The 26,438-nt window shown below is 57.4% G+C and overlaps 1 protein-coding gene across 14 annotated transcripts in view; it reads right to left on the minus strand.

Annotated features, from left to right (window-relative positions):
• NCOR2 (nuclear receptor corepressor 2) overlaps nucleotides 1-26,438 on the minus strand; it is a 253,537-nt gene that overhangs the window by 30,019 nt on the left and 197,080 nt on the right. For all 14 annotated transcript variants that reach the window (XM_054220104.1, XM_054220103.1, XM_054220095.1 and 11 more), the window contains 6 exons: nucleotides 20,354-20,496; nucleotides 14,774-14,921; nucleotides 11,954-12,509; nucleotides 6,755-6,875; nucleotides 5,522-5,759; nucleotides 650-805 (listed from right to left, as the gene is read on the minus strand). In XM_054220104.1, the coding sequence (XP_054076079.1) occupies nucleotides 650-805; nucleotides 5,522-5,759; nucleotides 6,755-6,875; nucleotides 11,954-12,509; nucleotides 14,774-14,921; nucleotides 20,354-20,496 (1,362 nt within the window). The remainder of the gene's footprint in view (nucleotides 1-649; nucleotides 806-5,521; nucleotides 5,760-6,754; nucleotides 6,876-11,953; nucleotides 12,510-14,773; nucleotides 14,922-20,353; nucleotides 20,497-26,438) is intronic.

Raw genomic sequence — 26,438 nt, forward strand, 5'->3', positions numbered from 1 at the left:
TGCTGCGCCCAACTTGTCTGCCCTCCAGCTGGAGAGAGACAGTGCAGCGAGGGCTAAAACCTGCCTGACTTTGCAAGAAAGCAGGGTAGGGAGCACCTACACTCTTCTGTGACAAGCCATGTCAGTGGTGCCCAGGGACAGGACAAGAGGTAATGGGCACAAACTTGAGCACAGGGAGTTCCACCTAAACGTGAGGAGGAACTTCTTCACCCTGAGGGTGGCAGAGCACTGGAACAGGCTGCCCAGAGAGGTGGTGGAGTCTCCGTCTCTGGAGACATTTCAAACCCACCTGGACATGTTCCTGTGCAACCTGCTCTGGGTGACCCTGCTCTGGCAGGGGGTTGGACTAGATGATCTCCAGAGGTCCCTTCCAACCCTATGGTTCTATGATTCTATGTCCCTAAACCCACCCCAGCCAGAGCTGGGAGACTTGCCTGGCCACCTTCAGAACGCTGCATTAGCAGCAAGGGAGCCCCGTGCCAGGCCAAAGCAAGGCGTGAGCAGGTTTCTGCTGAACCCTCTCTCTCACCCCCTGCCAAAAAGCTGATTTAAGAGCATGACCTGTGACACCGGCTGTAACCACAGCCTCTGTCCTCAGCCCCAGGTCAGGACGGAGGGCACACGCCACGCAGCAGTGGGTTTTACTTGCCTGGCGGGTTATACTGAAACAAGTGGGGCTCAGCCTGGGGAGAGGTTTTTATCACATCCCGGGAGTAGGACAGGACAGGGGGCCAGCACGAGGCAGCCGCTGGCTCTGCGCTCAGCTTCTGAGCCTCTGCGATGGACGAGAAATGCACGGACTTTTCTGCAAGGGAAACAGAAAGCAATCAGTTCGCCGAGCGGTCCCCGCGGGCACGGGCAGGGAAGCCAGTGCCAGCTCCCAGCCAAGTTCAGGCTGACCTGGCCAGGAGATGAGGGCTGAATTCCCCATCCAAACCAAAAAGAAAAAGCTTCTGTCACTGCCCGCATTTGACAGCCTTTATTTTACTCAGATGCTTAAAGTGCAGCAGGGAGTACGGATGTCCATGTTGGTGACTCTGCCAGTGCTCGCTGCCAGCTGGGACCTCCATGGACATCCCACCCCACCCAGGAGAGATGGCATTCGGCGTGCAGCCAGAACAGCGGATAACCCCAGCAGCCCATCGCTGGGATGAGCGCAGGGTCCAGCCCCTTGCCAGAGCTTGGCCACACGCAAACTGCTGCTGGGCATGTCCTGCCTGTGCCACGGCTCCGCATCAGCCACCATGGCAGGGCTGGGAGAATCAACGATGATCCTACCAAACTATTCACTGAGGTTAAAAGCAAGAGACGTCAACATCGGCATCCCTTTGGTGTGCGGGGGACATCCAGCAGGCACCAGCTCGCTGGTCTGAGGTGTACAGACAGGCATGGGGTGCCCGGGGAGCCCCAGGTCACTGCCAGGGACCACTGCACACCGAGAACAAAGTCATCCCCATGTCACGTTGCAACGCAAAAGCTGACCGCTCTTAAAGGATGGCTGCCAGCTACAAACCATTTGCAGGCTGTGGGAAGTAGCCAGAAATAACGGCATCAGCTTCTTTGACAGCGAAGGAATAACGCGCAGTGCCTGAAGTGACCAGATGTTCTCCAAACACCTGGGACAGCCATGCTGTACGAGACTGTCAAAGGCAAAGGAAGATCACGACGGGCTTTGCGTGACGATCCGATGCCTCTGCGGGGAGTGGGGTGGCTTTCTGGTCCTCTGCACGGCACCGGGGCTGGAGACAGGAAAGCTTCCTCAAATTATCTGGCTCGGGGTACACTGGATGCCAGGCTGGGTTCACTCTGGCTATAAAAAGGCTGATTGGAGGCCAAGAAGTGCCTAACGATGGAGGAGTCGTGCTGGAGACGCCTGAACCCTGCCACGCTCTGCAGGGTGCCAGGGAAAACAGGGGCTTCATCTGCATCTGCTCCATCCCAAGCACATCTTCACGCTTTGCTGAGCAGATGAGACAGCCTTTTCTGGGTGCATTACAGGCAGGTTTGGTAGGATTTGCTTGTAATCGATAAACAATTTTGCACTGCCCTTCTTCCCCAGACCCACCTGCATAACGTCCGCATTGACCAGAAATTAGCAACTGTGCAGTAAGCAACAGCAATCACAAATGAACCCAGACTTTAACCACCAATTTCTGATAAAAATAGATGCCTGAATCCTGCTAAGACTAATAATAGGGCAAGTAGATTATCGGAGGCCCAATTTAATGAGGCTTTACTGCATTGCCATTACTAATGCTCAGTGTACTCAGAAGCTGGGAGATTATTCTTGTCCCTTTCGGTGAGAGAAGAAATCCATTATCGGCACACAGAGGTGTCCAGGCACGCACACCGCTGCAGCCCGGCGGGGCCGGACCTCAGCTGCAGCCTCTTCTCTCCCCACGCTCGATCCCAGAGAGCATCCCTTCATCCTGCCGGCACAGGGGAACCCAGGCGCATCTTCCAGACCGACAGGGAGTCCCTGGCACATCCACACTCCCTGATTTTCTCCCCTTTAGCTCAGCCCCGCTCGACTCTGCTCGTGCGGGGGCGAACGGCTCTGGGATGTCCCGGCTGAAGATCCTCTCCGATGCCAAGGCACTGTCATCAAGGCTGCGTGCACCCTGGATGGCTCTTGGAGAGCCCTGTCCTCCTCCCCTCCCCGTGGGAGCCCTCCCCTCCCCTCCCTGCCTCTCCAGCCTGTGAAATGCGGCCAGTTCCTAATTGCCCCCGCATTAGAGGGTGGCTATAACTCAGCCGGCTTTTGATAAAATAGCACTTACGCGGGGAAGAGAGAGTTCCTATTACCGTTTATCAAGCCCCTGGAATGGGAGCGAAGGAGTCAGAGTTTATATGATCCGTCATCCAAATTAATGCTCTTGGCTCCCCATCGCCTACAAAGGCCAAATGAAACACAACTAAATCAACACAAAACATACCGCTGGCTTTCAAACCGCCAAGCGACAACCAAAGATATGCCCGACGACGAGTCGGCAATGGGGAAAGGGATCCGTCTACCCGTCGGTGAGATCGGTGAGATCCAGGCAGGGCTGCCTTCCTCTGCCCAGCCCCTCGATTACCAGCTCGTCTTGGAAAGCAGGGGAGGGGAGGGCAGCGCTCAGGAAGGTACGGCTCGGCTGGCCGCCCTCCAAGCCGATACGGCCCCCGCCAGCGGCTGCGAGGCAGCCAACGCCTCGGCCAGGATGTGTACAAGACTTGGCTTTGAAGCGGATCCAGAGCGGTGCGAAGGATGTCGATCTCTGGAGTGGCTGCAAGAGTTCAAGCTCTCTTATCGAGCGGGGGAGGAATGGGAGTACCTGCTCCGGCAGAGCTGGCCCCTTGCTAGGAGGCGGCACGGGGCTGCTCGCCTCAAGGCTTTGCAGGCTGGGCTGGACTCTCCCGTTTACGAGGCCCACGTAGAGGTGGTGTGGCAACACGATGTCTGCAGTCTGGACGCCTGCCACTTCACTGGGATGCCTCAGAGAGCAGGGGAGGGAAGGGACATACACGGATTTGCCAGAACTATCTGGCTATCTCCCCTCTAACCCCTGATCCACAGCCGGGATGTGCTCCAAGAGGCAGAGACAGCACTGAGCAGCTGCCTGAGTCCATGCCCATGCTGAAATCAGGGCTTTGGGGGACTTGATTTCCACCCTTGAGGTGACTCTCACCACAAACCTGCTAGTTTTCAAATGGGAGATGCATTCCCACCACGAACACGGAAGACCAGCCTATGGTTCCCTAGGGTCCATGTGCAGCCCAGTCCCACACTGGTACCCAGCGGACACGCACAGCCATGCAGGGTTTGGAGATCACACAGCTGGAGCCCAAGACCTGCTGAGATGTTTGCAGGGGTACAGGGAGCCATAATTAGTTTCATTAACACAGAAGATTCAGAGCACTACAGAGGTGTGACAGGAGGGAATATAGTGCTTTGCAGGAACAAAGCCATAAAAAATCCACTGGGGTATCAAATCCTTGCATTTAATAATGGTGCCAACAGGTTGCAGAACGGCACAGGTGATCTCCAACCCCTAAAACCTGCCTCATACCTCACACATGCAAATCTGCCTCATCTCCTCATCCTCCTGCGGCTGGGAGGAAGCTGGAGCTGCAGCACTGGGATGCTGGTGATGCAGAGCGCCGGGTTCGAGTGCTGGCTGTGCCACCCAGCTCAGCAGGAAGGTGAGCTGTGCAAGACCAGATCCGCACAGGATTACTGTGCGGGAGGAGACCAAACCGGACCACGCACCGCCACAGGAGAGAGCTGGAGGGAAACTGTTCCGCCTGGGCGGCAAACACGAGCACAGCAGGACAAGATCAGCTGGAGATGGGACTTCACAAACGGCAACACCACGACTTGGGGGGGAACTCCCTTTCTTTCAAGGCAAGCAGTCACCTTCCTTGCTTATATGCAAAATATTCTGGAGGTGTGATGCACACATGGCGCCATTTATTGTTAAAAAAAATAATATAATCTGGCCAAGTGCCAGCAACCAACTCTTCTTGCAAGCACATCACTCCGTCCAGAAGGACACGACAGCTTGAAGAATAAATACCTGGGCCTGGACACTGCAGAGCAGGCTGCTAAGATCCTGGCTGCCGGAGGGCGAACTAGTACAGCAATTCTCCAGCAAAGATCACAACCCAGGTCCAGTGCAGATCTCCCTCATCACTGTAGTCTCACCCACTTTCCATCTCCACCCATGAGCAGGTAATTTGTGCAGCTGCACCCATCCCTGTGCAGGATCCAGCAGCGGGAGACATTGCGCCCACCCAGCCCGACTTCCCTGCACCTCTGACTGTGCCACTGGTGACAGCATCTCATCTTCACACGCAACTGAGCCGCAGGCTGGCTACGAGGGGCAGGGACACAGACTCTGAACGGGAACAGACTCTGACACTCGGATTAAAAACACATTTAGAGGATGGTCTCATCAGGACTTCCCGTCTCTCCTTAACCTTCATCCCCAGGTGCTCGAGCTAGTAACTCTTCAGATGCTCTACAGTGGGAAACTCTGAATTGCTCATTAGGCAGCCAAACCACATCAGAGCTATTCCGGGGAGAAAGCACTGGGAATCTTTACAGGAACCTTTGGACTCCGAGTCACAGTATTAGCATTGATTTTAAATGAAATAATGGTCCCCGCTGAGCATTAAAAGCATTCTTTATAGAAAGCCAGCAAGGTAGAAAAGAGCCATTGTACCCGGAGCCCTGGCATGCCTCCAGGCCCCTTTGCTCTCAAGTGAATGGCAGAGACGCTAATAAAGGCAATCTTCACCTCCTCAGCGTTCGACACTGGCCCGGTGTTTGCTGTAGGCTCAATGAGACATGATGTACTGTCTAATGAACATGGGAAATTAGCCATGCCTCTCTGGTCCTGCTTCAAGATGCTATTAAAGAGCTTTCAAGGGTTGAAGCAAAGCTTCCACCTAAGAGGAAGAAAGCTGCCGGCTGCGTACAGCTGCACACACCGGGCATTTCTCTGCGGATAAACATGCACCACCACGTGCACACCCCTACCTTCCTTGTCACCAACAGCGGGGCTCCGGCTCTTTCCCCTGGGACTGCCGCTCGGCTGCTGCTGCTCCTTCTCAGCCTGCTGTTGCTGGGCCTGCAATAGCTTGCTCGGGGGCATGTCCTCGCGGGCAGACTCGTGGGCTTTTGTGATCTGCTGCTGGTAGAGGGCCAAGGCATGGGGAGGCACCTGAGGCTTCACACTTCCACTCTGCAATATCCCCTCCGAGAAACCTTCGGAAATCTGCAAAGCATTAAGAATTGGTGACACTCGCCATGTGCTGTTGACATCCATGACAGTCTTGGAGACATCAAGATGCAATGAGAAGCACCTGCCCCACACCATCACTGCAAGTCTTACCATCCCAAACAGGGCGCCACAGCTCACCAGCCGGAGGAGACTGAAGAAGTCCACAACAAAGAATATCACTTTCACGCTGGTGACACTACAGGAGAGCCTCGGACTTTTAAAACCTCTAATCTATAGTTATGTGCTTGTAGCTTTTACCAGAAGTTACATTATGGCAGCCACATCTTAAGCTTTAACATGGAAAGCTGGAAAAGCATCAGGAACAGGTCTTTCCTGAGTCCCCTGAGTTTTGGGTCCCAAACCCCAAAAGCAGGGATTTCCTCCCTGCCCACCCTGCACTGCTGCTCCTCTGGTGCTGAGCCTAGTGATATCAGGGTGCTTTTTGTCACAGCCCAAGCCACCGCACTAGGAGGAACCATCAGCCTTGGAGAATACATGTTCTTTCAGTACACAGCTATTGGGCAGACAAAAAGGGGGACCAGAGCTTCTGGATGAGGAAGAGCACGAATGCTTCTTACGTGGTAAGAACCAACTCATAAGATGAAGAGAGGCACAAGGCTGAGAAGGTGCACGCTTGCTTTTTAAAGCAATGGGGAGCAGCAGTCATGTGGCAACAAGAAGCTTTTTCTGTCCAGACCTCCCACTACTTTCTGATAAAAGAGCTCAAGGGACATCCAAACATTGCTGGCAGAGTCGCTCCTGCAGCTGGGGACACGCTGCACACAGAGAGCACCTCACCTGCTGGAGACCTCGCACCGCCCAGGCCCAGCTCTCTACAGACCACGAGCTTGGCCATCCGCAGGGCCAAGCACGTCCTTGCAACCCTGACACACGTGCCACGCAGGGGACGCAGCCTGATGGAAGAGCGTGCGTAAGGCACACATGACTGCCGCGCTCCCAGTCTTGTCCCTCTCCGGCAGGGTACTCACGATGGGAGGGATGGCAGCAGCACGCTGCTTCAGCTGCTTCAGGTCCAGCGGCTTCTGCGGCGAGGAGTTCAGCCTGGCGTCGCTGGTGGCATTAAGCAGGCTGGGCCGGGGGGACAGCAACCTGGACACAAAACACGCATGTCAACCAGGCAAGTCTACGGACAAGCTCCACATCCCATTGTTCCCCCACACCCTACACGCTGACAAGCCTAGAGGACATCCTCGTCATCAGAGAGGAGCACGCTGGACTTGCTGACGGGACTCGAGGCTCTTGAAAACATCATGTGCTTGGGCTTCCAGCCCTGCAAGCTGCTGCCCTGGCCCCAAACCTGTTTAGATAGCAAAGATCTCAGCATCCACCATGAGGATGCTTGTCTGACAGGAGGCTGCTCAGCAGGAAAATCTGCCGCGTTGCCCAAAGCATGGGGGACCTGCAGCCACTGGGGAGGTGTCTCAACCTTGACCTTGGTGGGCTGAAGGTGTCCCCAGGTCATTTTGGTCTAGGAGGGCAGGCGCAGAGAGGAATGCAACCCGGCCCAGCAATGCCCAGCTAGCAACTGGGGCAACTTTGCCACAGGATGAGGCTGAAGGGTGGTGAAGAGCAGGATGGGATTCAAATCCTGCTTGTCAGAGAAGACAACCCTTGTGGGGCTCTGTGCTCAAACAAGACCATTATGTCCAGCTCAACAAGCTCTCGTGCCCTCTTTCCTCATCCCCTACGCTAACTATTTCTAGCACACCTGCTGTTGTCCAGAATAAACCCGAGGGAGAACTGGAGCCCAGAGCCAGAGCCGGGAGTTACAGAGCAGGGTGACCAGTTCAGATTTCATTTGGGCATCACATCACTCTTCGGAGCTCACACGTGGCGCTCGCCTGGCACTCCAGATTGGCCTCATTCTCCTCTTCAAGGACTCTATTTATCAAGGTGCTAAAGCCTGGGCAAGGAATCACGTGCACTGAGCTGGAGCGCTCGGATCACTTGAAAGAGGAGAGGCTGGATTTGGATGGGATTTGGTGTTCAGCCCAGCGGCTGTGCAGCCCTGCACCCTCTCCATTTGCTCTTCCCCTTGGCTGTTTGACTTGCCTGCTAGACACTCAGATGGCCGCACCGAGCCCCTATGCACACAGTGCGAGGTGGGCATCTCCATGGTGCCACCAAAATGGGATGGGGATGGAGGTGTGTGAAGCCCATGGGTCAAACCCTCAGCGTGTCCAGCTCCTGAGCTTGTGCTGAGACCCCGGGGACCACGTCTCTCCAGGCCATCTCTGCTTTCTCTCCCTCCCGACTCCAATTTGTTGAAGCCAGTTCATAGTTTTCAAGCTTTACAGCTTGATTTGTTTATTTTAGCTGTTATTTCACTGCTCTTTTCAGCCTATAAATTTCAAGGTCATTCCATGCTCACCCTTGGATGAATAAACAAGCGTGGCGGGGCCACGTGCAGGGAATACACTCATCAACGGTGCTGGGACTGCCCCAGCCCTCGCTCCGCGCCGTGCCTGGCATTGGAGGGGAAGGGGACCCACCTCCGGCTTGGGACCAGGGTGCTCCCGTTCGGCACCCAGGGGAGATCAGGCGAAGGGCAGCAAATCGGAGCTGTTCCCCAAATAACCTCAATGATGTCTGCCCATGGGACCACATGGGTGTTGTGAAGCCATGCTGTGGGGGATGTGGGGCTCCCGCCAGGGTGCAATACGGCAAGGACTGCTGAGACACATGGCTGGGGACAAGGACACCCAGCACTTGCTCCGGAGACCTTCAGGCCATGCTGAGCTGCAGTACTGCTCTTCTGGGGCTGCCGAGCTGGGCAAGGACCGAGTTCACAGCATGCTCTGCAGCCCTGGCCCAACTCCCCCAGCACTTTGGCCTCTGATTTTGCCCAGAAGCAGCCAATTTTATTTTATTTTTTTTTCCCCACTATTTTTCAAAGAGGGCAATTTTCTTCTGGGCAAGCATCATCCAGGAGGCAGGGCAGCCAGTGCAGGTTGCCAGCACCACGTTGGCTCCTGGTGCCAGCAAAGAGCTTCTCTCCTGCCACTTCACCTGACGCCAGTGCTTCCAGGCCAGTAATGTGTCACCCCGGGCCTGAGACGGGTCCAGCTTGATCAGCAAGTGGGGTCCTGCCAGCCCTGGCAGAGCACCCGCCCCAGCAGCTACCCCACGCACTTGCGGCACATGCAGGGATGCATTTGAGTACCCTTAAGGTCCCTTTAAGCACACTTAAGATCCTCAGGTTTCCTAAAACCCTCCAGGATCCTGACACTTAGGAAGCCAGAGTCAGCATTAAATACATCAATATGCAAATTGCATAATTTATGCAGTAATCTCCCAGCAGATCTTGCACCGGCCACAGGCCTGTCTGCTGGGTGCTGTGCTCTGGAAGGCACCAGTTGAACAACCCTCAGCATCTCCTCTCCACCCGCTGCTAAACTGGGGCCTCCCAAACCCAACCCCCAGTCCCTAAACATGGGTGATGGTGTTGGGAGGGATGGAAAAGGATTTGAGCAGGAAGGGGTCGATACACACACATATGAGCCTCGGCAATGTGGAAATGTCCCCTCCCAGGCATGAAGCTTTGGGGGTGACCAGGACACTGCGTTCCCCAGACTCCTGCCATGAAGACAAGGACCAGTTTCATTGCCAGATGAGCCAAGGCACTGATACGTAACCCAGCCAAACGCAACTCCTTGCACACGCAGTGCTTGTGCAAAGGTGATGGCTACCAGACTTCCCCAATGGGCTCCCACAAGCCAGGGCCACGGCACCAACATGGAGCTGGCCCGGCACAGCCCTCACACCTACGGCTGAGCCGGTGACCGGGACGTGCAGCCAGGGGTGGCTCGGTGCAATGCTTACGGGCAGACATCTCCTCTCCGCGCTGCAGGTCTGCAGCGGGTGACTGTGCATGGCCTCCCTTGTGTGTTCCTGTCTGGCGTGACCTCCCACTGAACCGCAGTCCTGGCAGCGCTAGGACTCAGCTTTGATGAGTTAAGGCTGTGACTCCTTAGCCCGGACTTGTCTTTGCTAGTGCGAACCACAGGAGGACCCGAGAAAAGCTGCCCCTACATCTCACGCCAACCCTGCATCCCTTCCCTCTCACCGCGGGGACACCCCAGCCACCCTCCGTCCCCTTCTGGGAGATGCTGCAGACAGCTCGGTGCTTTTACAAGTGCAGGGAAGAGCACCCACGCCCCGCCGGCGCTGGGTGGGCGGGCGAGCATCGGGTGATGCGGTGACGGGGCGGCTCACGCGGCATCTCAGCTGCCTCGTCCTGCTCATCGCAAGTCACGCTGCAGCAGCGGGGCTGCGGTACCTGCCTGCGAGCCAGCAGCCCTCGGCCGCTGGGAAATGCAAAGTAGCAAAGCTACACCGGGGAAGGGCACAGAGTCCCTGCTGGGAGCACGATGGTGCCGAAACTTCTGATCTGGCTGCAGGCTGACCCCGTGGGTGCTCCCGGGGTTCCCAGGCTGGGAAGCACCAGGCGCCGGCATCAGCTGCAGCTTTTCTGTGCCAGCAGGCTCTGCTATCACCCGCGCTTCACCACCGCACCGGGTAAGAGGAGTGGTCCGAGAGCTGCGGGACGCCTGTTTAATGTTTAATATTCCTGGAAGCTGGTAACTGTTTGACAAGCAAGATAGGCACTGACTCAGCAAGGAGATGGGGATGAAAAAGTTGTTCCCAAGACGACTTGCTCCTTCACTACTGGGAAGTCGGTACAAGCCGCTGCCGTCCTGTTTTCAGTTGGGTTAATGTTAAACTCGAGGAGCGCAGCCCCGCTGGCCTCACTCTCCCTTGCTGGGAGGTTTTCTCCCATCTGGGAAGGAGGAGAGGGTGGGGAGGGGTGGTGCTGGACTCTGGCCACTGCTGGAGAGGAGCACAGCAGCCAAGAGGCCTCAGCCCCACCATGGGGCCGGGGCCAGCAGCATCCGCACCACCCCTCAGCATCGTCAGCGCTGCTTCCAGCTGCTCGGCAGCGAGAGGGGCTGCTCCCCCGGCGCGGCCGGCCAGCGCTGAGGATGCTCCCACACGAGTAGCACTCACCCACTGGCTCCAGCATCCATCACAGGGAAAGTGTGGAGGCCGCTAGGGGTGGTGGAGATGCGCGATGGCTCCCCACCGCCTCATCCTGCTTTTTTTTTTTAAATAGCCCCATCCACAGCGCGGTGCACAGCCCGCCTGGCCTGGCAGCACCCGTTCTGTTGCCAAACTGCCCCCTGCAAGCCCACGGGAGGCATGTGGGGTGTTTTATGCAGGGTGCTGGCCGTGGGATGCCATCCTCTCATCAGCCCAGCTCCAATGCGGGAAGCAGCGGAGGGACCGCCATCCCTATGTGCAATGGCAAGGCAGACTCAGAGGTGCCTCCTGACCCAGGAGCCAGCGTGGATGGAAGCAGGAGCCACTACAGAAATCAGTGCTACAAAGACGCATGTATTCATACATATTCTTTAAAAACCAGAAAACCCTGACCCATTTGTGAGGCTCTTGGGTGGGGAGGGCTCTGTGAGAAGAGCTGGAAAGGAAGCAGGACGTTTCTCCTCCAAAGAGTCTCGCATTTCCCCTCCCTGTCCCAAGAGCCACCCGTAAAGGGTCAGAGGTGCCTTTGGCCAGGTGAAGGGCTCAGGACTGCAGCAGCTCAGGTGAAGACCTGGTGGTGATACCGCAGGAAAGCTCACACCATTCTCCTCCCTTTACAGCCAGGACAGATAATTTACCCCTATCGATGCGAGCAGCATCTTTGCCGAGGAGCAACTCAGCACTGGGAACGTGTCCCTGAAGTGAGTTCTCTCCTGCCAGCACCAGCTCGGACAGAAACCACTCCCAACCCCAGACGCTGGCAAACCAGCCCGTGCCTCTGCACAGCTCCGCTGTCCCCAAGGGCACGTCCTGCTCCATTGCATCACCCAGATGGGCTGCAGCCAGCAGACGCAGCGGCTCTGCACCCAACACCTGCCCATGGTCATTGCCCAGTAGCACCCGTACATTGGGACATGGCACTGCCCGCTGTGTCATGGCCCCTCTGCAAGCGGTGGCCAAAGGGTCACAGCCACATGGGGACACAACCGGGCACGTCCCTTTGCCTCAGGGAATACCTGAGTGGTGATATTCCCAAGAAAGAGCACACGTGGGCACCGTGGCACACAACGGAGAAGCTCATCTGGCCCTCGAGCCGTGTATTTGCCCACCTCGCTCCCCACTCCTACCTGCTCTTGTCCACTGCATCCTGCTCATCCATCTCATCTGCGCTGCAGGTCGCGCTGGAGTCGCTGTCGGGGTTCACCCCGGGGCCTTTACTGCCTTTATGACTCTCCTTCTTCTCAGCCTTGGGCGTCCCCTCCGTCCCCGCTGTCCCTCCGCCGCTGACGCCGCTTTCCGCCTTCTTGTCATTCCCCTTGTCCTTCTCCTGGCTGTCTTCACTCTCCTCCTTCTTCACCTCACTCTTGCAGGGCTCTTCGCTCACCTTCTCCTCCGGCTCCTCCGTTTTCACCACGTCCACCACCAGGTCCTCCTGCACCTTCTCCTCGTTGCTGGGCGGCTCGGGAGCTGCCTCCGGCGGAGGGCTGGCAGCAGGAGCGGGGTTGACGGGGGGAGCGGTGGGAGCGTCGGGGGGTGTTGGAGCCTCTTCCAACTTGACTGCCGGTTCTGCGCCGGAGTCACCTCCTGGCCCGGGTGGTGCCTTGGCCCCGGTTTCGCCTCCTTCTTTGGCTTCAGGCCTCGGCGAGGGAATGCTCTCAGTGTCGGAGCTGTTATTTACTGCAGCTGAGAAAAGGGAAGAAATAAAAATAAGTATCAGCCTGAGATTCTCGCTTCCCATATCGCTGCCTCCGCCCCCTCCCATGGGAGGAGAACGCCCTCGTTCCTCCGAGGGGGAGATGATCCCGGGGCTGGGAGAGCTGCGCCGGGATCCCCGGATCCAGAGCCTACTAAGCAAAAGGATGCTCTGGGGGACCCTGCTTGCCCAGCACGACAACTGTTGTTAACCCCCACCCAAAGGCAAAACCGCACACCCAAATGCCTGGAGACCAAGCGACTGGGAAGGTGAATTTTAAGGGAAAACCCTGGCTGCCGGCTGGGTCCGCAGGATAGGACCTGCTCCCTCCTCATCCTCTCACCCATGGCTCTGGATCAGCTCTGCTCCCCCAGGGCCAGGCACCTCGCTGGCACCCTGCTCGCTGACTTACGTCGCCCGTGTCCCTGGCTCTGCCACCCCCGGGGCAGCTGGGAACCATCCCAAAAAACCCTGCGTGTTTGTTGTTATTTAAGCCACCAGTGGCAGAAGAAAGGAGGTCAGGGTCGGTGAAAGCAAAGCGCTGGCAGCGCTGCGGGACAGGTTAATTATTACATGGAAAGGATCATTCTCAGATCTGCCACCAACAGCTTGCAGTGAGCTGGAAGCACAAGTGTCCAGGCACCGCTGCAGATGAAGGTGCTGCCGAGAGATTGTTTCTATGGCTGGGGAGAGGATCGCTCCCTCCAGGCCTTGAACAGACAAACACGTCCAGGGCCAGGAGCACCAGAAGACTTCCATGGTCCCACCTCAGCACATCCCTGACGGACACAGCTCCATGCTCATGCCCGAAGGCTTCCTCCTGGGCATCCCTTGACTTCTCTCTTTCCACAGCAGCATGGACAGCTTTCAAACGCCGGCAAGATGAGCAGCACGGAGGAACTGTGTCCCAAGAGCCGTACGCTGGAGCACATCCATCCTTCCTTGGCACAAAAACGTGCCACGCTCGTCTTATGCCTTTCTTCAGCTCCATAGCCCACCCCGGCAGCAGAACAAGAGACGAGGCTTGGAGCGTAAGGCTCAGGAGCACGTCAAGAGATCCGTCTCTAATCTCAAAAATACATTGTTTCCTCTCAGGCACTCTTACAAAGAGCAATAACTACCTTTTACTTTGCGCCCCTGAGTCACGTATCACCTCGCACAAAGATTTACCTGGAATCTGCCTTTAATGAGTCACTCGCGATGATGATTTGAAAAGATCTCCCATTTCGAGTCCCATTAGCCTGGGTGCTAAGGCCAGGAACCAGCGTGGTGCCAGCACTAACGGTAAAGTTATTAAATTACTTTGACAAAAGTCAAATGGGGCTATTGTTGGAAAATTATGCACATTTTCTCCAAACTCGCTGCCGTGCTTTCTAAGCGATAAATAGCTGAAAATTGTCACTTTCAAGTTGTTTCCTTTCTTTGGTATGGCTGGGAGGGAGGAAAACGCTGCCTTAAAAGGGAAAGGAGGAGGAAAAGACCCGACAAGGTACCCCAGCCTCGCTGGTGGGAGACCACGGCTTCCCCTGCCTTTGCTGGCAGCGCGGGCTCCACCGCCTGGGGCAGCACTGGCAGCGATGCCCTGACGAGACAGGGATGGGCATGTACAAACCTTAGTGGGTTATCCCTCCTTGAGCCCATGCGAAGCTCCTCAAGAGTTCACAGGGGTGGCTATTTAATCCTACCGAACACACAGGGACCCCCCTTTGGGGGAAAACACCATGAAACGCAGTTTACAAGAGCACACAAGCGTGCCAGGCCCCGGTGAGCTGGGTGCCGTGGGGAGTGTGAGCTGATGGAAACTGGGAACCAAAGGGCTTGCTCTCCTCCAGGGAGAGAAGAAGCTGCTGGGACCAATCCAAGTTCCTTTACATGCAGCCTTGATGCGGGGGCTGCTGTGCCCCTGGGCCACGGAGGCTGCCGTAAGCCTCCCCGTGCCCCCTGGGACCCCCGTGGGCAGCTGGCAGTCACAGCGGAGGCTGCCAGTAACAGAGCTCCCGCATCACACGACCTTCCCAAAATAAACATCCCTCCAGACAGACACGGGAGGAGGGCAGCGATCCAGGACACTCCTCGCCAGAGTGAAATCCAGAGGCATCCAAAAAGCCACCAGCACCTTGTGCTGCGGGATGCCGTCACCTCAGTGTGGCTTTGGGGTGACAGACGCAAGCCCCTGCCAGCATCTCCTGGTACTGGCAGCAAAGCCAGGAGAGCCGAGTGTGTCCCCCTCGCCACAGCCCCCCACCCGCTTCACCTTCCGCCTCCTCGGCCATCTCCTCCTCGTTGCCGCTCGTCCCCGACACCTCCATCTCCTCGTCCTCGGCTGCAGGAGGGAAGGCAGCTTCTTCGTTTTGAACGGCGGTGCCTTTTTTCTTCTTCCTCTTGGCGTTCCTTTCTTTCTCCTGGGGAAGAGGCAAACAATGGTGAGAAGGAGAGACCAGAGGGATGGGGAGCAGACAGCACCGTCTTGCTCAAAGGGCCGAGAGGGATGCTAACACCATCACGGTCCCACCGGGTAAACCCTCCGAAAATCAGTCCTCAGGACCAGACTCGCCTGCCGAAAGCCTGGCAGCATGGTCCCACCTGGCCAAAAACTGACTGTCCTACAATGGCCAGCCCAGCTCCATGCGGAGCTCCAGCCCCAGGCAGCAGCACGCCTCCAAGGGAGGGGTGGCACTGACGCATGGACACACGGACAAGGACACCAGTGCAGAAGTGACCAGTGCCAGGCTGGCAAGATCCTGGTGGTCCCACGTTACGCATGTGCACACATTCATCCTGCACATTTCCAGGGACTACCTCCACCTACGAAAACATGCATGGCCGCAGCCTGACGCTTGTCTGCAAATAACGAAGCTGATGCGCCAGATACGGCCCAGCCAATATTTTTGCGCACCAGCTTTCATGTCGCCTACGGCAGGGGCTGCCAAAGGACTTTGACTCCCATGCCGGGGCGGCTGTCGCCAGTGGGGACACTCCGGGTGGCACAGCATCCCGAAGGTGAGCTACCTGGTAGCCCATCCTGCCCTGGGACAGCCCTGTCCCTGCTTGCCGGGGCACGTGCTGCAGCCACGAGGGCACAGAGAGCTGTTCCCTCCCGCCGGCCCAAAGGGAAAGTCTCGGCTTTGCTATCGTTTCCTGCTCTTGTTGCTTGAGTAAATATTACCAGTAGGAACAGGCCCATCATCTCCGGCTCTCCCTGCAAACCCCACATGAATGACGTGTGTAGGACGTTTATTTACATGGATGAAGAGATAAAGCCGTGGTGGAAACGTTAACTTTGCTGCTGGATCTTTGTGCTGGGAAGAGCTGATCCCCCCCCTTCCCCCCCGCAATTTTTCAATCCTTTAAAAAACTTCCAGATAAAACAAACAAATACAACTGCCTTCTGCTTGGAAACGCTGCTTGCTCAAAATCTATTTTTATCAAACTGGGCAGAAGAGAGGGGAAAAAAAGGCACTTGAGAAAGGGCTGTGTGAAGGCGTGGGGAGGCGGCAGGAGGAAGGCAGGGCTCTGCGGTGCCCTGGCCCTGGCCGGCAGCAGCGGTGATGCCCCGGCACCGCCAGCGCTCGCGCCTCTGCCACGGCAGCGATTCAGCAACCGCACGTTTCTGTCTGAAGCAGCAGTTCCCCATCACGCTAATGCGGTGACAAAGCGCCGACGTTACTATGGCAAAGACTTCTCTGCCTCTTACTCACGGGTCCGTGACTCAGCCGCGGGCAGGAGCAGGCTCCTCGCTGGGGAATTAGCCGGGAACCAGCCTCTGCCTCAGCATCCTACTTGGCCACAGCCCGGGCTCCGGCAGAGCGGAGCAGTGAGATGCCGGGGGCACCATGGGTCCCTCTCACGGCAGACCACACTGCTGGTATTTAGGGAAGATGACGTGAAATCCAGGCAGCAGATCCTGGCTACGTCTAGAGATACGTTCCGGCCACCACCTCACCTCTTATAAAGCCAACAGCTCTGGTCCCCTCACGCAGTCTTGCTCCCGGCACCCTGCCCAGGAACGGGGTCCCTTCCCGCTCTGCCTCTGTAAGCGGGCACAGGGCCCACATCTGACACGGGATCCTAACCACGACTGCAGGACATGGAAGAGTCTCTGTGAGCCATGCCTGGGACCAAGTGTTCCCCACTGTCACAACATTCTCTTAATCCAAGCGTTTACCAGCGAGGCCACAGGAAGGTGACAGGGCCATTTCCTATGGGCACTCTGATGCTCATTTTGTGCTATACCAGCCCAGAGGGTCCCCGCTTTCTATCCGCCACCAGGGATTTTTGCAGGAACATCCAGGACTTGGTGCCACTTGAGTGGTCTGCCTCGCCAAAACCACTGCGGAGACACGCTCTGTGCAGCTAGGACACCAAACCCTGCACGAGGGGTCACTCCACTTCTGCTCCTCCATGCTGTCCTCCCGGGCACCTGGTCCCCAGCCAGCCCCATCACGCTGACTCCCAGCCTGGCAGGGATGGGCAGCTCTTCCCCTCTTGCCATCCCCGGCACTGGGCGTTGCATCCCACCACTCAAGTTCACCTGCACCATCTGTCCTGGAGGAGGAGAGGGAGATGCCACCAGCCTCGAGTACAACATCTCTCCAGCTTCTCCTTGCACTCACCACCTGACGTGGCAGGAACAGCCAAAACAGCTTCCAAACCAGGCTACCATGTGGTAGTGAGCCATGACACGGAGCCATCATTATGGGTACCTCCCATCAGCATCAGCCTGTCCTACAAGCAGGACCAGGCAGTCCCACAGTGGTGTGATGTAGTGATGCATATTTGAGACGGCACCAGGACTAAGTCTAACCACAGAGTGAGTCCCGTGCTCTGCCACAGGAGCAGCCAGCAGCAACAGGAAGGGGCAGAGAGGAGATCCCACAGTGAGGAGGGTCCCAGTTCCCCATCCCAAGACCAAGGTTCTATACCAAGGCAAGGCAGACGTGTTCACCTTCTAGAAGAAGAGGCCACCAGGCTGTCTTCCTGAAGCAGCTTTGCCGTGCAAAGCCAGCACCACCCAAAAAAACCAAGGAATTGCAGAGATGTTGCTTGGAGGGGTTCAAAAGATTGGTTCTCCAAGCAGGACCAGCATCAGCTCAGGAGATAACTCGCCCATCTTCGTTGCACAAGCCAAAAAAAAGCCCCAGCAGTCAATAGACCAATGTGACACTGCAAAGAGGTCCTGGTGAAGATAGAGCCTAATCTCCAACCGCTAACAAAAAGAGCGGCTCTGAGGACGCCGTGTATCCCAATGCCCTGCTTTCTTTAAATGCCGAGATTAGAGAGCGCAGTGCGCAGAAGGTCAAGGCTAAGTGACGCTGATGCCTGGGACACATCCGAGCCGCTCGGCAGTGAAACCAAACACAGCCGGGCAGATAAAGCGAAGCCTCAAGGTGGCCTGACCCTGCCCCAGTGGTAACAGGCTCCCTGTCCCGCGGTGCAGCCGGCTGGCACGGACACCCGGATCCAGGGGGGTGCTTGCAGAGGGAGGAGAGTGAGGATCTCTGGCATCCAGCCCCATCGGAGCCGGGGCCGCAGTGGGCTTGCAGAAGGCTCTCGCGAGCACTGAGCAGCTCTGGGAGAGGGGGAACGGGGCTCTGCGTGCTGACACAGCCCACCTGCAGCTCCCCGGCCCCTGTGTGCTCTTTCCCCAGGGGTGAACCTCTCCGGTAAAAGGATGGGTCTTCAAATTAAAACTCCAAATGCAGCACGTGGGAGCGTATGGACCATGCGGGCTTTGGAGAGGTGGAAAAGGAGCATCACCATGCCAGACATCTTCACCTGTTGCAACCCAGACCTTTCTCCTTCCTAACGCTGGGTGCTCCCTGGATGCTCTGAGGGAGGGTCCCCCTGTCCCCAGAGCTCCTCGGGCTCTGGCTAGCCAAGGTTCAGCATGCAAGGGGACAAGGAGCTGCTGAAATGCCCGGGCTCATCCCACCCAGCACTGTCCTATTGTGGGGAATGGGGATCTCCTGCTTTGCACTGTGCTGTGCCATGTTCTGGGGACAAAAGGACCTTGCCAGTCTCTGCTTCCCGTCCCACAGCGGTCACTGCTGCCCACCCATGACCTGCCGCTGCTGCAACCCAGTGTCACACCCACCTGGAAGAGGAGGCTACAATATTAATGAGCCCCATTTGGGAAACGAATGAGATCTGCTAATTAAGTTTACTCTCATTAAGCAAGAGGAAGAAAAGCAGAGCCACTGTGTTTCCCCGCACATCAGCAGCAATAGCTGTTGGTGGCGAGGTCAGGGAATAAATTGGGGATGTCACGGCAAAACTAGGCGATGCCACGCTGCCTCACCACGTGCTTCCTCCGCAGAGGTCATGGCTGACTACTGGGTATAGGATGAGATTTGGAGGCTCGGTTTGCTCGTGAATATATTTAGGAGTCAGGAAGGAAGGTCTATGGCAATTTAATCTCAGTTGTTCTTTGATTTTGTTCAGCTTTCTGGCATCTGCTGTTGCCACAAAACAATAGAGCACAATAAATAACAGCTGAACGTTCATTGTTCTTCTCCACAACCGAATCCCATAGCCTCCAATGCTCAAAAAATAAAATGATGATGCTGATATAAACTGCAAGTGAGAGTGAACAATTAGACTGGAGAAGTCTAGCGGCTGCCTTGGAGGGACGGATGCAGGGAAAAATGTGGTTCTGCAGAAAAACACTTCCGTGATATAATTTCTGAAACATTAGGAAGCAGAGTAAATTAATACACAACGGCTCCACTGCCAGCTAAGCTGTATGATCTTATTTCAGATGCTCCCCAGTAATGAACAATGATATCTTTATAATGTAACGTTTTATATTCGGAGGGCTTGATGCACATTTCATTCCAGTCTTTATATCTGTTTTGGGGTCTTTTATATAGTTTGTTTGCTTTGTTTCTAAAAACAATTCAGTGAAACATAGGAACACAGGAGTGTCTCTGTGCGTAGAGAATTAATAAAAAAGAATCGCCGATGTCTTCTCTTTCTCTCATTCCTATAGACTGACTAGGATATTAAATTCCTGGGTGAGTCACTGAATGTTTTCCTGTCTTTCTTTTTACTCTTTCTGTAATAGCTTGCTTGGAGAGATTCCTGCATTGAACATTGTCCTTTGCATTTTCAAAGCACCCCTTGGGGGTTTAGCCATGTGAATTCTATTAGCCAGAAACTGGGAACCCCAGGATACTCTACAAATGAAATAATTATAATCCTTAGTTGCTCTTAGCAGTCCGTCCTATCTCCAGAACACCAAACAAACCCCACTTCATTCACACCCTGCACCGCATGCCAGAAAAGCATCAGTGTTAGCCCCTTCTGACGGGGAAAGCGAGGCACGGAGGGATGTACGCGTCTGCTCGCAGCCCTGAGGACAACCAACATCCGTGTCAGGACCAGCCTTTCCTCACGTTGTCCTAAACCCCTGAATTTCTTTGGGGCAAACCGACACTTTACCAGGTAACTGCGGTACCTGCAAGGCACAAAGCTGTGGTGCCCCGACGGGCTCTCCGCTCCTGGGGTGGAACAGAACAACCTCGCCGGCATCAAAGTATTTGCAGAGCCGGGACTGAGCTCGCGTCCCGGCCAACACACCACAACCCTCCTCCTCCTTCTGCTCCTTCTTATCTCCTCGCGTACCAGCCATGCTCCAGACACCCAGGCATCTCCCACGCAGCAGCTCCCCCTCCTCCAGACCTCCTGGGGCCAGATGGGTAGAAAACCCTCTCCTGCTCCACTTCCCGCTCCCCAGAGCTTTCACTCTGACATGATAAAGACCCTCCTTGGCTGTGGGAAGCACGCACGCTGGCTGGGAACTACCTATGGGTGTGGGCTGAGACGGGGCTCTCACCATTTTCAGTTTGTGCTGCTGTAGGATCTCATCCAGGTTCTGCCTCTTCTTGTAGTTGAAGTAGAAGTTTTTGCACTGCGACACGGTCTTGGAGCCCACCATCCTGGCAATGGCCGACCAGTTCCGCCCATGCTCAAGGAGACCTATGGTCGCAGGAGGGAAAAAGGAGAAGGGTTTAACACCAGATACGCTCCCACAAGGGCAGCATTATCCATGCAGGATGGGAAACATCCTCCGCGCAAGCCAAACTCCACAGGAACAATATGGTCACTAGCACCCGTCTGAATGGCTTCCTAGGCCAGGGGATGACCTATGAGAGCCTGTTTTTCTTTCCAAGGGGAAACAAGACACTATGCTGACCGCCTCTGGAACAAAATACGTCCCACAGCCACATCTCGGCCAGCCACTGGGCCGTCAGGAGGGCGAGCGGTGCTCCCTTCCCTTTGGGACGGTTGCAGGAGGTGTTGCCATGCCCAGGAGAACCTGGGGCAGCAGCTCTCAAGTCCCTATCACAAAGCAAAGGTTCTTCCCACCCTCCTGTGCCCCAGTGATGACTTTGACTGGGGTAAGACGGCAGTTCAGGGCGCTGGAGTGCAGAGTCCTGTTAGGGATGGGGAGGAGGAGCAGGGAAGCCCAGGTGATATCCCAGGCTGGGAAGAGGTGTGCCAGGGCATTAGTGCTGATTGCAGGCTCATGAGCAAAAGCAGCTTCCCAGGTCAGGCATCACGCCAAGGGCTGGCAATCCTGGCCAGATGGTGCCACCCAAGCATGGGGCTCCTGCCAGCACTGGGGCAACCCAGCAGGGTGGAGGAGAAGGAAGGAGCGAGTCAGCAGCCTGCGTCCTTGCGGTCTCTGCAGGGGTGTCTGGGCACCCCCAGTGCCACAACTGGAGGTGGGGGTCACAACCACAGGCCAGAGAAGGGTGCAATGGCACCCTGGTCCATCCATCCCAGGCTCCTGGAGGTGACCTGTCCGAGGAAGATCCAGACTTTCTGGGAAATAAAAACCTCGCAGCCTGCAATCCTTCCTAGTGTGTGGCTGGTCCTTCCTGTGGTGCCTGGTGGGGCCAGAGCTGCCACCAGCCTGCAGGATGCTGCCAGCTGAACTGGGACATGCTGTTCCAGCTGGTCCTGCCCATGTGATGCCACCTTCAAGCCAACAGCTCCCCAGGTCCTCCCTTGCACCTTGTGTAGGGTGCAGGATAGAGAGACTACGAGCCCAGGGGCACAGTACTGCCACAAAAGGTGACTTCAAGATGAAAACCAGCAGGGAATGAACCTGCTAGGAGCATCTTCCAGACATCACCAGCCACAGAGCCTGGGAACAGCCACAGAGCCTGGGAACAGGCACTGCCTGGGCACCTCCATCATCCGTCCCCAAACACTTCCCTGGCTGCTCAGACACCACAGGGCTTGGGACCGCGACGAGTCCCACATTAGGGCTCCTGGTGACAGCCCTGCTTGTGCCCGGGAGCCACGACAGCTGTACCCCAGCCTGGCCCCGCTGCCAGCCTTCAGCCACACTGCTGCCACGTGCCACCTCCGAGCCCCAGCCTGGACCGAAGGGACAGTCGAACCTCTGCTTCAGCCCAACAACAAATTCCTCCCGGGACAGACTCATCTCAGCGCAGCCACAAGCAATCGGGGTCCAAGGGAGGCACCTCCCACCAGGATTCCTGCACCCGTGCAAGGGGAGGGCACAGCATGGGGGCCGCGGGTACATCTGCCTTGAATAGCTGGCACCACATCCCCCAGGAGAGATGAAACCTCTCCCTGCTTCCCAGCTCCTGGAGGAAACCGGCAGTACCCAGCACAGCAGGAGTTAACATCCAGCCGGTGCCTGTATCCTGCCCCGTCCCAGCACCAGGGCTTATCAAATTGCATGTAAGAGGCAGGCATCACACAGCGCTGAGCACCACAAAAGGCCGTGGCAAGCCAAGAAACAAGTTTGAGCTTTAACTCTGCAACTCCCAGCCTCGCTGCAGCCAAACCCACGACCGCCGTCACCCCGCTGGCAGGCTGCGACTTCTTAAAAATAATAATGAATCAAAAAAAAAAAAAAAAAAAAAAAAAAGGACGTCCGGCCACCAACTGTGGGAGATAACGAGCTGGGGTGGGAGTCCTCCCCCTCCTCGAGTTGCTGAAGGCTGCAGGGGAAAACAGGACAGTCCCCTGTGTCACAACCCATCCCCTGTGTCACAACCCTTCGCTGCTCGTCCAAAGCAAACAAGCGGCTCGGCCCCCTTTGCTCATCTCTGTGCTGGTGGCCCAGCACCAAGTGTGACAGCTGGGGACAGAGACCTTTGCTGTGCCCCGGGCAAAGCCCTGGAGCGCAAACACTGGCACCGGTGAGCCATGAGCCCTGGGGCTTTGGTGGGCGAGATGCCATGCTGCCTGGCGGCGGGAAGCGGGACCCGGCACGGCAGAGCCCGGGGAGTGTGGGGGGGTGACGGCTGCCAGTGCGAGCGGTGCCCAGCATGGCCTGACCTTTGCCAGCCGCGGCGATGCCAGCTCCCGGCTGCCCTTTCCCCTGCCAGGCTCGCTGTGCCCACCGCGGGGCTGGGGGACGGGGACGCTGCCGGAGGAGCCTGCAGCTGGCCAGGCTGGTGGCCACGGCAGCGGTGGGCTCCCGAGGAAGCTGCCTGCAGGACCCGGCAGGGAGCCCGGACCCCCTGCTCTTTACATTAAAACCAGAGCGAAACAGCAACACCTGCTTCCCCACGCTGTAATTATCTGCATGCTCGGGGAGGGACCAGCCGAGACGCCCCGGGACGTGCCGGTAAGCCCTTGGTTCACCGGGCACCCCCGGCTCGATGCGCTGTGCAGCCCCCAGCCACTGCCCCGAGCTCCCCGGCACGCCAGCCCGCCTCGGCACCGCAACTGAAACTATGACTAACGGAGTTATCAGATCTTCACGCTGGCTTGGGGCGGGGGCTCGGGACGCAGGGGGTGCCCGCAGGCACGCAGCAACACGCAACCCTGAGGTTAACCCCATCCTTCGGACCCCCAGCGCCCGACTTACGTGCTCCGGCTGCGGGTCCGGCGGGCAGGGAGCGCGCCCGGAGCGCGCAGAGGGCGAGCTGGGAAGGACGCGGGCGTTGGGGCACTTCTTCAAAGCCCCCCCGGGCACGGCAGCCCGCTGCGAAGCGCTGCGAGTGCTCCGCTCACACCCTCCCCACGCATTTTGCTTTCGCTCCCTCGCAGCAGCCGGAGACAGAGAAGAAAGCAAAGCCGGTTCCTTAAATCCTGGGGGCGAGAGGATTTCAGAGCCATGGGCGGCCGAGAGAGGCAAACGAGCGGGTGCCGAGGCTGGAAACCAGGTCACAGGCAGGAGACTCCTGACCCCGATGCCAGAAGTTGGTGGGAACACATGGAACACATGCTCCGGCCCCAGCGCTCTTCCCTCCGGTGGGGCCGGCGAGCGAACGGTGTCCTCCGCGCTCCTCCTGCTCGCTCGCCGGAGCCTTCCAGCCGGCTGCAGCCGCGATTGTTCAGGCGGATGGAAGCGCCTCCGGTATTTTTCTCCCCTACCTCACCTCCTCGCTCAGCAGCTCGGGGCTACGGGGAGGCTGTGCAGTTTCAGGAGATGCCCGACGTTGCCAAGAAATAATAATAATTAAAAAAAAAAAAAAAAAAGAAAAAGGCAGGAGAAAGGCGAAGGGGAGGGAGCAGCCGACCGCGCTGCAGCTCCGCTCCTGCCAGCCCGGGGACGGGGAGCCGGTGCCGTCGGTATGTGGCGGAGCAGCGAGCGAGCTCTAATCTGTTCCTCTGGCTGACCCAGGGCTCGTTGCATCTGAATGTGACCTCTAGACAGAGCATTAATAACGAACGTGGCGCTGACCCAAGCTGACAAGGGGTGCGGCCGCTTGGCACCCGCTCCCGCCCTCCCTCTCTCACTTTCTGTCTCCCTCGCTCTCCTCTGAATGTCAGCGGCAGGGGGAGGGATCCAGGAAAACAAAGCTTGGCTAATAGTTTCCTCCGCTCTCAACTGAATCAAAGGCGCTTTTCTTTGGGGAGGTGCGCGCCAGCGAGCCCAGCGCCGCACCGGCGGGATGCCCTGGCACTCCGGCACGCCTCTGCCCTGTGGCCGCTGCCCTGGCGGAGGAGGGATGGGGAAAGGTTTGACATCGGAGTCACCATGGGTGGACGGGGGCCTTTGCTCCGGTACCGGCAAGAGGAAGCTGGAAGGAAGAGGAGCCCGGAGAGCACGGTACTGCGCACTTGGCATTTCGGAGCACGGAGGAGAAACTCGGAGGGGCAGCCTGGCAGGCGAGGGCCATCACCCCGCACCCCTCGGCTCTCCGCAGCTGCAGTATTTTACCGGAGTCGTTCCAAGGCTCTCCAGCACGGCCACCCTGCTCCACCCAGGGCTCGGCGAGGGTGGAGGGAGCCCATAAAAGGGTCCCTTAATGGGAGCTCATCTGGATTTGCAGATCAAGGTTACAGGCAAAAACCTAAGTGATCTCATTCCCCTACGCCCGACGGTACCTGGTGCGAACCTCCAGCCCCTCTCGCACCCAGACATTCTCTTGGTAGCGGGGATGGAGGCAGTTCGGCTATGGCACAGCCAAAATGGTCTGTAACCCCATCCCGGAGAAAGACCAGTACTACAGAGTCAGTGACACCATCCGAGGCATCCCGAAAGCATGGTCGGCATCACTCTGAGATGAATTAGAGCATCGCAGTGTCACCTTCCCCTGCCGATCTCGGGGCGGTTTGCAGCGCATGGGAGAACTGAGGCACAAGGAAGGTGAGTAACTTCTCCAGGGCCGCGGAGCCAGTGGGTGGCAGATCTGGGTGAGTGCCGGGCTCCTGACAGCACACCAAGGAAAGTGGTGGGGACGGTGCGCAGGGGACAAGCCCATGTCCCTGCACGCACCGGTGGCATTGCCGGAGGGACTGTCACGCAGGCGGCCGGCTCGGTGTGCTCTCACCGTGGCGGTGGGTGATGTTCTCCCTTCCTTGGGAAGGTGACACCAGAACCAGGCTGCCACACTCCTGATGGACCTCTCCTTTGGTGGCCAGATGCCAGCGTGTCTCTGATGTGCCCCATGGCTACGAAGGAGCTCGCAGCAAAACTCCTCAGCAGCCGTCACACCCATCATGCCATCTCTCCAGAGGGAGGCAGTGCCACCAACCGAGGTGTGGGTATGGAGTCGGGACCGCGAGCTAGCTCAGCTCTAGTGCCACCTCCCTGCTCCGCTGGCCCTGGCTGGGGACCCTCAGGGCCCAGGTCTCCCCTTCAGAGAAGCCGGTCGCTGGACCACTGCATCAACCTGCTGCAAAAGCATCGAGCCCTGTGCCCTGACCATGGACCTGCCCGGCTGTCCCCCTCCCGTCACAACCCTCTTTTTGCGCTGTGTCCCCATCCTTTGACCCTGGGAGGGGACAGGAAGCCTCCCCCCGGGACATCTGCTCCCCAAGAGGTGCCATTTCCCCCCGTCTGACTGGGACACTCGAGTCTCCAGCGCAGGGCAGCGAGCGCACAGGGAGCGGCCGCTCCTGGTGAGCCCAGCTCTCTCCCTTCACCTGGTTAGGATATTATTCCTGCTCTCTTATTGTTGAAAAAATAACGCTCAAAATTGAAATGTAGGCTGTAAATTATAGTAATTACCCAGCAGTTCCCCCTGACAGGCCTTTTGTGTTCCATTCACTGACACTCACTAAGCAAATCCTCGCAGTTTGCTCCTACACACTCGAGAAACATTCAGCCAAGGGAGGCAGCGAGCACAGCTCCGGGGGGCACGGCGGGCAGCAGCACCACGGGCTCTATCCCCGAGGTGACACCTTGGCTGAAGAGCCGCAAAGCCCCAGCCTGGGGTGTCAGGGATGGGATCGCAGCCGATCACAGCTGACCCCAGCCCCTTCCAGCGCAAGTGTGACCGATTCCCGCCTTGGATGAGTTTTGCCCTCGTGGCACCCAATCCGCCCCATTCTGATAATTTCCACCACGTCGCTTCATTCTGAACTTCATGGCAAACACGCGGCTCGCTCGGAGCAGGTGGACGGCGGTGCTCTGCCCGCAGCGGTGGGCGCCAGGGACGGGCTGTCCTCCCTCTGAGCTCCCCTTGCATCCAGCCTGAGCA

The sequence above is a fragment of the Rissa tridactyla genome, chromosome 13, assembly GCF_028500815.1.
Source record: "Rissa tridactyla isolate bRisTri1 chromosome 13, bRisTri1.patW.cur.20221130, whole genome shotgun sequence".
Taxonomy (NCBI): Eukaryota; Metazoa; Chordata; class Aves; order Charadriiformes; family Laridae; genus Rissa; species Rissa tridactyla.